Source organism: Chelonoidis abingdonii, chromosome 7, assembly GCF_003597395.2.
Source record: "Chelonoidis abingdonii isolate Lonesome George chromosome 7, CheloAbing_2.0, whole genome shotgun sequence".
In the NCBI taxonomy this organism is placed as follows: Eukaryota; Metazoa; Chordata; order Testudines; family Testudinidae; genus Chelonoidis; species Chelonoidis abingdonii.
Window position 1 is genome coordinate 95,013,663 of NC_133775.1, and position 14,098 is coordinate 95,027,760.

Consider the following 14,098-nt stretch of genomic DNA (forward strand, 5'->3'; position numbering starts at 1 on the left):
GTTTATATACTCAACCCAAAGCGGTAACATAGATGCCTAACGGCCAAATAATATGCTGCTGCTATGACACAGTCATCTAATAATCACTCATCAATCATGCCAATAATAACAAATGGCAAGGCTGGAGGTGAACCATTCAAAGAGTGCATGTTTGCTGATGATGTTTTAAAGAAAGTCAAACTACTCAACTGCTAAGCACCTGAAACCAGACTTTGTTGAAGTGCTAAACCAGTTTTTTGACAGCAGTAGCCTCTTCTGCAGGCACAGAAAGAATATTTTCTTCATTTGGACTAATTCAGTCAAAGCCGAGAAATCAGTTTGGAGCTGAAAAAAGCAGGGAAACTTGTCTCTCTCTTCCAGACCACGAATAAAAATGAGAGGGGGAGGGAGGATGAGATCTAGTAGCTTTAAAAGTTTGAAGGACAGCCTAAGTAACTTAGGAGACTGTCTCATTTTCAAGAGACTTAGGTGAGTAGGAACTTACGCTCCAGTCACTTTTTACTTAGGTATATTTGAAATTTTTTGAAATATAATATGCGCTTCTGTGGGTTTTATTAAATCCCAGTTACTATCCTAACACAATTTGACACAAATCATGAGCAAAAAGTTAATCATCTAATAAATAAGCAATATAGCATTTACCATTTCCTAACATATAATGTATAATTAATAAGAATCTGAAAATATTAAGATATATCCTGCCTTAAGTCAGGTCACTCCCAGGATATTGCAGGGACAAGGTGGGTGAGGTAATATCTTTTATTGGACCCACTGTGTCTCTCATCAACAGAAGTTGGTCCAATAAAAGATATTACCTTGCCCACTTTGTCTGTGCAAAGACTCTAGTTCAGTGGTTCTCAATCTGTTTACCACTGTGGACTGCACATGCATATACAGCTCTCCGTGTGTTATGTGGGCCATATTCACACAATACATATACTACCTGTATGGCCCTGAGGATGTCACATGGGCTGTAGCTATGTGCTGACTGGGCTACAAGCAGCCAGCAGGCCACAGGTTGAGAACCACTGTAAATCAATATGTTTTAATTGTTATATCAACCAATGAAAATGCACCTTTCTTTAGAAAATAACAGAAGTACAAAAGGAAAAGTGGACTAAAATTGATGATTTAAATCAGTGGTGCCCTTATTACACCTTATTACACAGGAGGGCCACATAAACCTCAGCACAACCTTGTGTGGGCCAAACAGATGCTACATATTTAATAAGGTTTAAAGTTACCTGTATTGATTTATATTGTAAGTTCAGCTTGTTTTGTATGTATTGGGGTAGGTTGTTTCTGTGTACAGTATTGTCTATTTACACACGTGTGAACTAAAATGATGTAAGCGTGACGACAAAATGCTAACAGATTGGCCATTAGTATACTGTGTTGAAGCAGGCTGCGGGCCTTATGAAATGCTCTGGTGAGCCGAATACAGCCCACAGTCTGTAGGTTTGGCACCTCTGATTTAAACTGAGGCATTTAAATCACTCCGCATGTGAGTCCCCAATGTAAAGCAACTGCAGTAAACATGCAATGTACTTGTATAGTGCTAGTCACCTACGTATCTCCCCTAGGAAGGCTTTTATCAGCTCTCATCAATTAATATTAAGAAATTTACTGTAAGGTGACACCTTTAAAGAAGCAAACAACGTGACAAGGATACTACGTTTTAAAAAGTTTCTCCCTCAGTACTACTATCTTCCTCCCCTAGAGGATAATTCACAGTGAATCCATGCTAAATGGTGACAATAACCCATAGTCATGTAGAATGCAACTTTCTTGCATTAGTGGCACAAATGCGATTCATTTTCCAAAGACTGTCAGTTCAAGGCTTAGCACTTCGAAATCCTCCCAAACAAGCCTTTCCATTGACAGCTTTAGAGATCAGTTGTCACTAATTACATTGTGAAAGATCAATAGTCCTAATGAAATGCATACTTGCCAGACAACCCTCTCCCCCCCCCCCCCAAAAAAACCCCCAACACTGCACATTATGATTCTAAAACCTACAAATGGAAATAGTTTGACAGCTGAAAGATGTGCTGCATGAGCCTTCAAATTGTTATTGAACAGTCAGGGCCCGGTGGAGTTATCCATCCTATTAAACGTGGCTTTAAAAAGCAAAGCAAATAAATTATCAGCCTTCTGGGCTCAGCTTCATGATCTGCCAACGTTTTGTGCAAAGAGACAGTTAGGACTATTCTTAGATATTGCCTTCCCTTTCCTCTTTCTCACCCACTTGAGGAACTGACCCCTTCATATAGCTTTCAGTGTGGTTACCAGTTACCATCATATCCTAAAACTGTGCAGGAGAGGGAGCGGAGGTGGTGACACAGCAACAGTACGAAAATGCCTTCTCAGTCGTCCTTCCTCCCCAACAGAGTAAAAGAGCAGCAGCAAGAGACAGCAAGGCTGAGCTCTTCAGTGGCTGAGATTGTCAGAAGGGAAAGAGATGCAGGTTTCCACCCAAGAAAGGCAATGGCTGGGGAGCTGGATGCCTGAGAATGGGTGCCTTTGCGGGACCACTGAGGGGAAATACAAGAATTCTGACTGAGATAAGGAGGGATTTTTCTTTTTGTTGGGGGAAAGGCAAAAGAATGGACAGGAAAGCCCATTAGCCATTAGATACTATGGTGATGGGTGCTCCACAAATACGGGGGATAGTTTGTAAATGCTGTCCGCTCACTGTGAATTGGACCAGGCTGATCTATGAGCAACACCATCCTTTTTGCCCCATGACAGACGGCAAATATTGGCAGAATTAGTTGCTGCTGGATGGACACAACTGACTCGTGTCTCAGACAGGCATGTTGTTGCCACAAATTGTTTTTAAACAGGTGATGGGAATATGCTAATTTCACCATCCCTGAACACTAGGAGACAAAAGGAAGCCTAACAGGCAACCAGACATTAGAATGCTAGTCTAGAAGGATACAGTCAGTCATCTGAAATCTGTCGCCGATTCCTTAAAGAGTGCCAGCCAATGGAGCATTCAGCTCGCATACTGAGAGACTTTATTCAGACAGAATCAGTCAGTTTCATTAAGGGATTCATGGGAAGGTTTAATAAATCATGACCAAGAAAGGGCAGAAAAAAAAAAGGCTTCATAACATCACCCCTACTGCTTGTGACGCAGATGTCAAAGCTCTTCCCTGCAAGGGGGCAGGGAATAGCTCTAAATATGACACCGTTTTTGACTTATTAGCAATATTAAAAAAAATTAGAGGCGACTGTGTGAAATACAATAAGATTCGCTGGGTTTGTTCTGCTAGGTATTGCTGAACCATGCACTGTGGGCCAGTGGTGGATGCTACTGAGCAAATACAGAGGCCTGTAGGGTTATTTACCTGCTATTCACACTGCTCGCTCCTCAGGTCAGGCGATTTCATAATTAAGCAATTATTTCTATTCAGTTCCAAGTGGAAAGGAAAGGAAAGGAAAGGAAAATAAAATAGCTCCCCTGAGCTGAATAAATGCAAAGGTGTTTACATGCCACGTAACAGCAATTTCTCTGAGAATAATCAGAGTTGCACTGCTTTCCCCATTCCCTTCTCACCACATTGTTTCCACACTTAATGGAACATCACTAACAATCGCCCTTGGCTTCCTGCATCTGTTTAGAGAGATAGGTGAAGGTCCTCTGTCTTAGTAATATGTTGTGAATGGCTGGTGTGTCAGATGCGTGCGTGCACTTCTGCTAGAGCTTTGGAGAAAGAATAAACTGTGACGTCTTTCTAAACAGTCTCGTCATAGTAAATTAGCATGGGTCTGTAGCAGCATCTGCCTAGAAACATCCGTGATGATAGAGCAATCTGTTTAATTTAAACTAAACAGGTTGAATACTCAATGGTAAATCCACATTCTGAGCCCGCTATTGGCGGTGGCCCTCTCACTAAGCAATACAGACGCTTATCTGAAAGACACAGATTTTGTGCCCAGAACACTGAATGGGGAACAAGGAATTTCTTCAATGAGAGTTGAAGGTATTGAGCATCTCACATGATGGGACACCAATATCATGCATTTTGGCTTATTAGAATGTAGGAACTTTCTTTTTCAGACAATCAACTGATAGTTAATGGAACGGTGATATTCTGACTAGCCCACTAGTTTAGCCATTTAGTCTGAAGATGCCCCATTTCCAGTGATTTCCTTTAATTGCACATATAATCCTACTAAGAGCTCTATGCTTTGCTTTCAAAGTACATTACAAGCAATCTGGCCAAGATCAAAGCGTGCTAAAGTGGCATATGCCACAGACCAAAGCTTGGGGCAGAGCACAGGAAAGTGTGGTCTCTTTTCTTCATTCCAGCAGAGTAAGCAGCACTTCCCAAACCAAAACCAACCAACCAAAAAAAAACCCAGAGAGAGAACCACTTGTTAAATGTGTTTCATAATTTACTTGTTTTAGAACTGCTTTTGGCCGTTTTAAGCCTCCTTTATGAGATAGCCATTTCACAGTCTTTTGATGTATTTATCCACAGAACATCCCTGTGAAGCAGGGAAGAGCTATTATTCCCATTTTACAGATAGAGAACCGAGAGCCGTGGAGAGGCAAAGTGACTTGCCTACGGTCACACAGGAAGTCTGAGCAGAGCAGGGAATTGAAAACAGGAGCTCCCAACTCCCAGACTAATGTTCTAATCACTTGACCTCTCAAAACTAGCAAAATTCTTTGCCCAACTTAAAAGATAACACAAGGGGACTTTCAAAAAGGGACTATGAAATGGGCTCAAGCCAAGATGAGCAGAAAAATAAGTTACTGGAATTGGTGTTTATGTGATTTCAGTCCAACTAAAACTCAATTTGGAGATACTATTTGATTTCCAGTGTTTCCTCCCTGCTGTTATTTCTACCCCCAAAAAATCATAGCCCCATTTGGTATGTCTGCATAGCAAAAAAAAATAAAAATAAAAAAATCCACAGCTGCCCTGTGCCAGCTGACTTGGGATGGTGGAACTGTTTCACTGGCTGTGTAGACTTCCGGGCTTGCACTAGAGACCATGCTCTAGGACCCTGTGGGGTGGGAGAGGCCCAGAGCTTGGGCTCCAGCCAAAGCCCAGAAGTCTACACAGCAATGAACAGCTCCAGAGTCTGGGCCCTGTGAGTCCAAGTTGGCTGGCACAGGCCAGCTGTGGGTTTTCTCTTTGCTGTGCAGACATATCCATTGACAACCGAGGTAGTTTTACCACTGACTTCAGTGTGGCCAGGATTTCACCCTAGTATTTAACTGAAAGTACGATTCCCTCATGGGAAATTTCAGTTTGAAATAATATGCTTCAGCATCTAAAAAGGGAACAGAATCCAAATATTACTATTTATTATTTGTATTAGTTTAGCTAATAGGAGCCCTAGTCATGAACGAGGGTCCCATGGTGCTAGGTGCTGTACAAACACACTCCCCTTGGATACAAAGTACCAAGGGCAACTATGAGCTGGATTAGTTTTGGATAATTGCAATTTTCCTTTAGCTGAGAGAAGTGATCTTGTCTCTTGCAATGCTGTGTACTGCTCATCTAGAGAAGGTGGTTTATTCAAGAATTTCTGTTGGGGTTGTCATGGAGACAAATTCTTTATTATAAACTTATTTAAATTCAGAAGTAAGGGGAAAACATTACCTTTTCATGGTTTTCTATTAAAATCTCAACCACAATATTCTGAAATTTGATGTCCATAATCGCTGCAACAGTTTCTTCTTGTGGTCGAAGCAGCGTTGGTCCAAATACCACACCCAGATTAGCAACAGTCATTAGATTCTGTTTGTGATTATTAGCAACACTGTAAGGAAGGGGAAAGAGTAGATAAGAGAAACATCAGAATAATCCCTATTTCATCTTTGGCACAAATTTTACAATTGTTTACATTCCTGAAACTCCAGACGAGCTTCTTCCAGGCTCAGCCATGTGGAAAAGTACCGACTTAACTGGAGCGTTACCAGTGTAACTTCAGCCTCTGTAAATTGACTGATGCCAGGAAAACCCAAATAGTTTAACCCTTTTCTGGATACTAAAACCTAAATGGCTGAATGTTCCAACCCACAGCCTACTCCCAGAAAAACAGTTTGAATCAGAAATGTTTCAAATCCTCCTAAAAACAAGTAGTTAGACCTTTGACATGTGCTATTCTCAACTAAATGAGCAACCTTCAATGTCCACATTTCCAGTCCTTCTGCCCCATTGAAGCTTTTGCCTCCACCCAAGGTCAATGCTATTCCAATCCAATCAAAACAATCTGAAAAGTAAAGATTTTGCTGGTGTCACCAGAGAGACGGGGGAGAATGTACATAGAGATACATAACAAATGCATACACACAGTATTCTCCACCAAATTGGAGAACCTGCTTAAATGTGGATATTTCTCTGAGATTCAAATTAAGACCAATATTTGTTAATGATTGTTGCTTACGAGAGACATCTCAGGTAATTTATTGGTACCCAAACTTTGTTTCCTTCCCTCTCATGCTGGTTTGAGCTCTCCTCTCATGTCAGCTTTCGGAGCACCATTACTTTCTCCTGTACAACTTGCTCATTCCTCCTTGTACACCTACTAGGACTCCACATATCTGGGTGTCTCACAACTGTCCTTGCTGCAGCCCTGCATGCTGTGGGCAGCGTTTCCACCAAACTCCAGGGGTCTGTCCAGTAACACGATGGGCTCAGCAGCTCCATGGAGAGCAGCACTACCACTCAGAGGTGCTGGAACTAGGGGTGCTACAGCACCCCCTGCCTTGCAGTGGTTCCCATCATATACAGAGTTCCCAGCGTGGTTCAATGGCTCTCAGCACGCCCACTATAAAAATTGTTCCAACATCCCTGCTACCACTTTAACAGTAACGTGTTAATTAGAAATTTATCTGAATAGAGAATAAAAGACCGTTCCTTTTATAGTGATTAGGATGTATTATTTATGAAGCACCATTAGTCCAATTACCTAAATCTATACCTAGACAGAATATATAGATCCAAGTGGATTTATAATGTAGAGTTATTTATACAGTACACACGCATAAATAAGCAAAATGCCAAATTAAAAAAAAATAGAAAACCACTCAGCTACGGCAATGCAACCTAAAAACAGTTCAGAGGTCACGATTACCTGAAATGGCTACTGATTCTAGAGCCCTCCCTTTTTAAAAGAGTCCAATTTGTGACAGCATAGAGGGGTCTGATTTTTACTGAGTGTTCATCATTTTAGTGGAAAAAAATCAGGCCCTCTTAAGGTGTCTCCAGTTTCACACCCCAAAACTGAAGCACCCCAAATCACCAGTCATTTTTGAAAACTTTGGCCCATTGTTCCTACAGCCATAACCATGCTATATGGTTACTGTCTCTATTAAATTGTATATTTAATTGCATAAGCTGTGCTCTTAAAGCAGTTCTGTACATGCAGACAACATGGAAGTACACTCATACACGCACCCACTTGAGCCTGAGTAACAACAACTGTAACCAGGAATGTGCGCTCTGGAAAAGTACGGATAATAGCATCACAATGATTACTGTAATTCTCAGATGTGACAAAGTTCCTCCTCTACTTTGGTGGGTCCTGCGCTTCTTGGCAGATTTGCTCACCTCAGTGATCTTCCCCATAGTCTGGGTCAACTCCTTCTGTGTCTGATCAGGAGTTGGGAGGTTTGGGGGGAACCCGGGCCCGCCCTCTACTCCGGGTTCCAGCCCAGGGCCCTGTGGATCGCAGCTGTCTATAGTACCTCCTGTAACAGCTGCAATGACAGCTCAACTTCCCGGGCTACTTCCATGGCTCCTCCAGAACAGCCTTCTTGTATCCTCACCACAAGAGGATCTTTCCTCCCTGATGTCCTGATAATGCTTGTCCCTAAACCTCCAGCAGTACACGCGCTCCACTTCAAGCTCCTTGCCTTCTTGCTCCAGCTCCTCCACACACATCTTCTCCTCTGGTTCCTCCCTGCCGACTGGGGTGAGTCCTTTTTAACCCAGGTGCCCTGATTAGCCTGCCTGATTGGCTTGCCAGGTGTTCTAATTAAAGAAGCTATCTCCACTGCCTTCTAGAAATGTCTTAATTGGCTCCAGGTGCCTTGATTAACCTGGAGCAACTGCCATTTGGTTACCATGGTCCTAGGGATTTGTTTAGCCTGGGGCTAACATACCTGTTTCTCAGTATTTTACTGTAGCCATCTGGCCTTGCCCCATCACACAGAATATTCATTGGGAGCTCAAACTCACATAGCAGGCAACCAGTCCATAAAGCAACCAATTGTCTGACTGCTGGCGTTGTCAGCATAAGAATGTAAAAACATATTTATATCTAACAAAAGAAGATTATTAGCTAAAAATTGCACAGTGATGGTTCAGAAAGTGCCAGAAGGAATACAAAAAGGCTATTAATTACCTTAGAATCTCTAATTATAGGTAAACAGTCAGCTAGGTGCTTTATACACACAGCTGGCATTTGTCGTTATCGGACACATTTTTCTCCAGGGCTATGATTGTTTTTACCTACACTCTTTGTTAAGGCTAGATCAAAATGATTCCACCTGATATTTCCCACAAATTCTGATGCTGTTGAATTACGTGTTTGAATTCCTCAGATTAGGTTTCGTATGTGAAAATTCTACTACCCTATTACCCCACTTCTTAATGATTTTTTATGGCCTATTCTATCATCCTCTCGAGAGCTTCCTAATTTGAAGACTTCAGTCAGGGGTATCGCTGAGTTTTAAACTAAGCTTTTATGTAACTATCCTTCCTCTTTTCTCCTGCTCTCTCATCTCAGGAAGAAGCCACAAGACAGGATGGCTAGCACTAAGCAACTCTAGATTGCACAACAAGAGCTGTGAATTAGAGTGTGACCAACTCTATTCTTCAAGTAGACAAGCAGTGTTCATTTTCTGCCTTTCCAGGACACCCAGGCAGACAAGAGGCCTCTGACAATGCTCTACACTTGAGTTAGATGCCTTTGAAAATGTTATCCTAAATGACTTAGGAGCAAAATCCTATTAAAAAGTCATTTAGGTGCCTTTGAAAATGTTACCCTTGACTTCTCTTGGTATCAGGAAGCAATGAGTATTTTAATTGCAGTTCTGTATGTCTGAGAAATTGCCTCTGTAAGTATAAATACTATAGTGCTGTGAGTTACCAAGGCTTTTGGACTGAATCCTGGAAAAGCTCAGGTTACTGAGATAATAAACTGCAACGTAATATATGGTGTCCCTTACCAACTAGTACCGACGAAAAGGGACAAGCACATGCTACTGATTCAGCCACTAGGAGGCACTCTATCCACCACAAGGGTTTATTAACCAAAGCCAACTAAAGGAGATTGACCTACCCAAGAGAATAATGGTTCATAAATAAAGTGAGTCTGTTTCAGGGTGTAATGTGAACAAAATCAAAACAAAAAGTCTCTACCCACAAAAAAGGAAGACGACACTACCTCAGAACTCAAAAGCAGAGCAATAAGAGATAAAAGATGCTTGCAGTTTGAACACAGCAATGCTCAATTTGATAAGCAGATCATTTGCGCACTCTCTCTCCCCCTATTCCCTTTTCTCTTTTCCAGTTTTAGGGAGATCTCCTTCCAACCGCCACCCAAAATAAATCACTTCCTATATTTAAAAAGACACATTGGAACCAAGAAACTGCCATAAAATACCAGTACACTCGCTTCATCTCTTCTTCCCATTTCAGCCACAAGGCATGAGTAGGACAGAATCATGTATTTGCAATACAGGCACAGGTATTCACAAGTGTGTAAACCTAGAAGGAGACTCAGCCAACATTCTCTGTGCTCTTTAGAAGTCAATACGGTGTACAGCAAGGAGAATAAGGCAGTATTTATGCAATGAGATGCAGAAAGGAGACCAAGATTAAGTTCTGCTCAGAAATTTTTCACATGCCTCGCTGGGCAATATGGATGGCTAAAGCAATCAGAATTCACACTCAGCTCTTCACTACAGGACTCCTGCCACTTGCCCCCTTGAGACCAAATGCATTACTGACAGAGACATGAGCTTCCTACAGACCTCATTCTCTCACACGGGGTTGTCGTGGATACTATTCTCTCTCCCTATTGCCATGTCCTCTACCACAAATGGAGCATGATTTATTCCTCTATCTTCCCTCTCCTACCGATGCCTTTAACACCACTGTCTTCCCTCTCACATACTGAATGGTATTTTCTCCCCTCTTTTGCTATCTCCTCACACACATGGAGCATAGTCCATATCACTCGCTTGCCTCATTGCTATTCTTTCTTGCTCAAACAAATGGGGAAGGGGAGGTTTGAACTGTGCACACAAACACCATGTTCCTCCGTTCAGCAAAACTCCTGACTGCATGCTGCATCTCACACACTATGTTAAGCAGTTTCACAACACATGCTTGAATACACACAATTATTGTGATGTCAAAATATTTCCAAGATTTTTAAAAGGAATTAAGTCACATTCTATTTTTACCCAGTCCCGGATCAAGAGTTTCATGAATGCTAACCCTAACCATAACTGAATTTTTAAAAAATTGCAAGTTCATGGAGGATAGGTCCATCAATAGCTATTGCCACAATGGTCAGGGAGGCAACCCCATACTCTCAGTGTCCCTAGGCCTCTGACTGCCAGATGCTGGGATGGGATGACACAGGATGGATCACTTGAAGATTACCTTGTTCTGTTCATTGCCTTTGAAATATTTGGAATTGGTCACTGTTGGAAGACAGGATACTGGACTGGATGGACCATTGGTCTGACCCAGTATGGTCATTCTTATGTTCTCTGAATTTTCTAAGTTCCAGTAATGTTGTGTTTATAAATGTACAGACATCTGTGTTCACAATACTCCTGTTTGGATTTTGGACCCACGTCCAGTAGCTATTACTCAACTATTTTGAGGCTGAACAGTTCTGAAAGCACTTGAAATGTTTCATAGCATTTTTAATGATCCCTTAGTTTAGCAAAACTCGGTGCATTTATAAATGCCATATTACTCAGTCTTACAAAATAAGCTCTGCTCATTTCTCATTACCATTATCATGTAATACATCAGTGTAATAAATTGCTCTCTCATTGCATTATTACTGCTAGATGACTTTACATGGTTATGTTAATTATTACAGACTGAATTATTAATGGCTTCACAAGCATATGATCCTCCAGTATTAACTGTAGAACTGGCTTGCTTTGCAATGTCTGTTATTTGAAGTGACTTGACTACATTTGCAAATGTGGAAACGCAGTGGTATTGACCAAAATCCCAATGCCACAGCCTGCAGGAATCTATTCATTATTAGATTCTTTGAAAGCTCAAAGTCTGAATTACAATTTTGTAACTGAGCAGCTTTTGTTCCTTTCTTGGATAAATTAGGATGCCACGTGACATCCTGATCCATAAAATGAGTACTCTTCCACAAAAAGAGACTAGGTTACAGAAGCTATGCTACAAATGTGTGATTCATCTTTTACATCCTTGAGTTCCATATACTTTATTTATATGCTCATTTACTATAAATTATACCTCTTCATCATGTTCTGTACTAGAAAATAATACCATAACCTCCAAAGCAGGGACATTCTCATCCCAAGGTACATTTAATATTGATCTTGGTTACAAATGCTTTTATTTAAGCATTGTTAGCTCTGTCCCTGCGCATCCAGACCCCTTAATGTCTCTGCTGGCATTTGTCATATTTTTCTTTTAACCTCTTGTTCCTTTCTGGGCCAGTAAATTTTGAAAGTAAATGTACTTATATTCAAATATACTTATATTCATTTACATGGATAGGCTTTCAGTGCTTTCACATTCATGCTTTATCCCTAATGCTTGTGTAAGTTATTTTAAAAAGGAATAATGAGGAAAAAAATTGGTAGATGGTGTAGAAATGCTCTAAACAGCCTATTAATTCATGTCCCAATGCATGCTGGGATACCAACTGACTTCTGGCAACTGGACTTCTGCACTTCCAATTTTAAAAGAATGTTAACTTGCTAATGTACACCTTACAGGACCAGAAGGGGAAGTGAAGGTTGGATGGTTCAGTGAAGGGACAATACAGCCTTACTCCTCTAGGTCAGTAATTCTGCTCCAACCCACATCAGTAGTGACCAAAATTCAGCCATGTGATGAAAGTTCAGTGCGTTCTGTGAAATGAGCTGGTGGTCTGGGCCTACCAAATTGAAAACTAATGGGTAAACTTTCTGAGCACAAAGGGGGAAAAAACCTGAATGGGCAGAATGAATGAATTCCCCCACACATCTAGAGATGGTTCTCCCAGGTCAGGGTGGTGGTATGTTGGGATATTATGTGGAATTGTTGATATCTGTGCTCCACCTGTCCTGCAGTTGAATAGAAGACTTAGTTCTCCAGGGCTGTCAACACAATTCCTTGCATAAGCTCTATTCACTTTCAGAGAAGAAGAGGGATGGGGGTGGGAAATAAATCCATGTTTTGTGTTAAATTAGATTATGAATGGGTTGCCTGGATACTGTATACCACATGGTATGACCAGACGTAATTTAACATAGGGTAATGACTTGTCAGGCTTCTCTGCAGAGTAAGCACACGGGAGCAGTAAATATTTATCTGCTATGCAGACTTGAAATCAGTATTAAATAAAGATGGGGAAATGCAGTGGCGTTTAAGATCTGGCAAACCTCACAAGTTGTTTCTGCCCCATTTTTTAGTTCACAAAAACTAATTCTAGTTTTATAAATTTCCACTTCTCAAGCAATAAATTCAACACATTTATTTTCGAGGACATTCAATTAAAAAACATGTTTGTTTCTCTACCTACAAAGAAACCTTTGTTAAGCAAAGAATGATGAAAACTCAGAGAGAGACACCAACTCTATGCTGTTTGTTGATCTCTGCAGGAATATTGCTAAGTCCTGACATGTAACCAGATGTCTTGAGGCCGGAGCAGCTGGTAGAGTGCACTAAATTTTAATATCATGCGTACAGTAGAATGCATTGAAAAATGTACTAGCCAAAGTATTCAGGGTCATGAGCTGGCAACAAGGGTATTATTTATTGTTGACAGACCTGGTTGTACTGGCACATTATGTTATCTTAACTCAATGCATTTTTCTGAGTCACTCAGGTCACTGGTAAGCTAGATAACTTCCCCTATCCTCACTAAGTTGCTGGCAATTGATGTATTTCAAAGGAAAGGAAATTATGGTTCAAAGGACTATCACACTGCAGTGCTGTGCAAAGGAGAGTGCACCAGTATTTTCCACTGTTGGGGCGGCGGGGGAGAACAACTAACATCCGTAGCTATCACCTCAGGTATTTTCCCTGATTGAGAGCAACACCTCTAAGGAAGCATTTATTCCCTTTTAGATATTTGGTGAAGCCTAAACTGTTTCTGCTTTGGCACTTGGGGCAATCCTGCTAAAAGTCCAGAACTCTTTATGAATGGTTTAGGTGCAACGGTTGCAGACCTACTAGCAGCAATGATGTGCTATCTGCAAGCATAGTACTGCTCGTGGTCAAAATGTCCTTGGCGCCTACAATGTCGCTAACGCTTTTTTCAATATCAAAAGTCAGTACGAGACTGTGACAGAGAAGGAGGAGTAAAGTGAGGTAATCCTAGACAGAGGTGGTGTCTACCTCAGGCTGCTGTGTTTGTGGCCGTTTACAGGTTGCAAGAATTAACCTTAAAGATTAAAAGACAAAAAGCACGCAGATGACATGTTTGGGGGAAGAAGCATGTGTGGACTCACCAGCAGCTTGGGTTTTATCACAAGAAAATACAGTAACTCCTCGCTTAACATTGTAGTTATGTTCCCGAAAAATGTGACTTTAAGCGAAACAATGTTAAGCGAATCCAATTTCCTCATAAGAATTAATGTAAATGGGGAGGGGGGGTAGGTTCCAGGGAAATTTTTTTCACCAGACAAAAAACTATATATTATATAGATATTGTGATGGGGCAAGGCCAGATGGCTACAGTAAAGTACTGAGAAACAGGTATGTTAGCCCCAGGCTAAACAAATCCCTAGGACCATGGTAACCAAATGGCAGTTGCTCCAGGTTAATCAAGGCACCTGGAGCCAATTAAGACATTTCTAGAAGGCAGTGGAGATAGCTTCTTTAATTAGAACACCTGCAGCCAATCA

The 14,098-nt window shown here is 41.2% G+C and overlaps 1 protein-coding gene across 2 annotated transcripts in view; it reads right to left on the reverse strand.

The window, feature by feature from the left end:
* Window positions 1-14,098, reverse strand: part of ARHGAP26 (Rho GTPase activating protein 26) — a 324,880-nt gene that overhangs the window by 83,125 nt on the left and 227,657 nt on the right. For both annotated transcript variants that reach the window (XM_032769159.2, XM_032769157.2), the window contains exon 18: window positions 5,628-5,787. In XM_032769159.2, coding sequence (XP_032625050.1) covers window positions 5,628-5,787 — 160 coding nt within the window. The remainder of the gene's footprint in view (window positions 1-5,627; window positions 5,788-14,098) is intronic.